The 737-nt window shown below is 56.0% G+C and overlaps 1 protein-coding gene across 1 annotated transcript in view; it reads left to right on the top strand.

Annotated features, from left to right (window-relative positions):
• The first annotated feature begins 466 nt into the window (after nucleotides 1-466).
• Nucleotides 467-737, top strand: part of LOC132169308 (uncharacterized) — a 20340-nt gene continuing 20069 nt past the window's right edge. Inside the window, exon 1 of the mRNA XM_059580362.1 lies at nucleotides 467-706. Coding sequence (XP_059436345.1) covers nucleotides 467-706 — 240 coding nt within the window. The remainder of the gene's footprint in view (nucleotides 707-737) is intronic.

Genomic DNA, 737 nt, shown 5'->3' with positions numbered 1-737 from the left:
TGCACTCGTTCAGCGGTCTCACGTGACCTTTTTAGGTCACACCCCCTTCCCCTTTCTTTTACCCAATCCCCCCTCCAAACGCCGCATCCCCCACACACCCACTTTGCCCAGCAGCTCCACACTGCCCTCACCCACCACAGAACCTCTACCACACGCCACCTCACCACTGCCGTCCCCCTACAGCCGCCGCACAACCACCAGCCACCACCACCGACCTTTCCCCATTCTCTTTCTCCTTCCCAGGCTCATCTTTTCTTCCCCATTCCCCATTCCCCGACATCCTCACCGAGCCCCAATTTCTTTCAAATTTTGCGTGGAAATCGCAGTCCGTGGGTACACGGACTGCTCTGTGTTGGTTTCTCTTCTTTTTGTAGGGGGTTGGGTAGCTAAGCCACGTGGTTCTCCACCACCTCCACTTTGAGGTGCACACTAGGTGCTCGATAAAAGGCCTCAACGAAGCCCAATCATGCTTCCGACCCACGCTTCCACCTCCCGCTCTTCCTCTGCTCGGGATACTACCCCCAAGGCCCCATCCCAGCCATTACCACGCCATGGAAAGCAACAGAAGCTGATCTTGGAAACATCATTTGTCGTCGACACCGTCTTCCAAAGCCTCCAAGCAACCAAGTGGGCAGTCAAAGAATGCAGACGACACGGCCTCACCACCCTGTTCCAGCCAGTCAGCCCTGTTGCTTATGAAGGGCTGGTCCGGGAGTTTTATGCCCATCTCACCTTTG

Source organism: Corylus avellana, chromosome ca2 (genome assembly GCF_901000735.1).
Source record: "Corylus avellana chromosome ca2, CavTom2PMs-1.0".
In the NCBI taxonomy this organism is placed as follows: domain Eukaryota; kingdom Viridiplantae; phylum Streptophyta; class Magnoliopsida; order Fagales; family Betulaceae; genus Corylus; species Corylus avellana.
The sequence above is the reverse complement of the archived record's forward strand: the minus strand, read 5'-3'. Positions and strand labels throughout refer to the sequence as shown.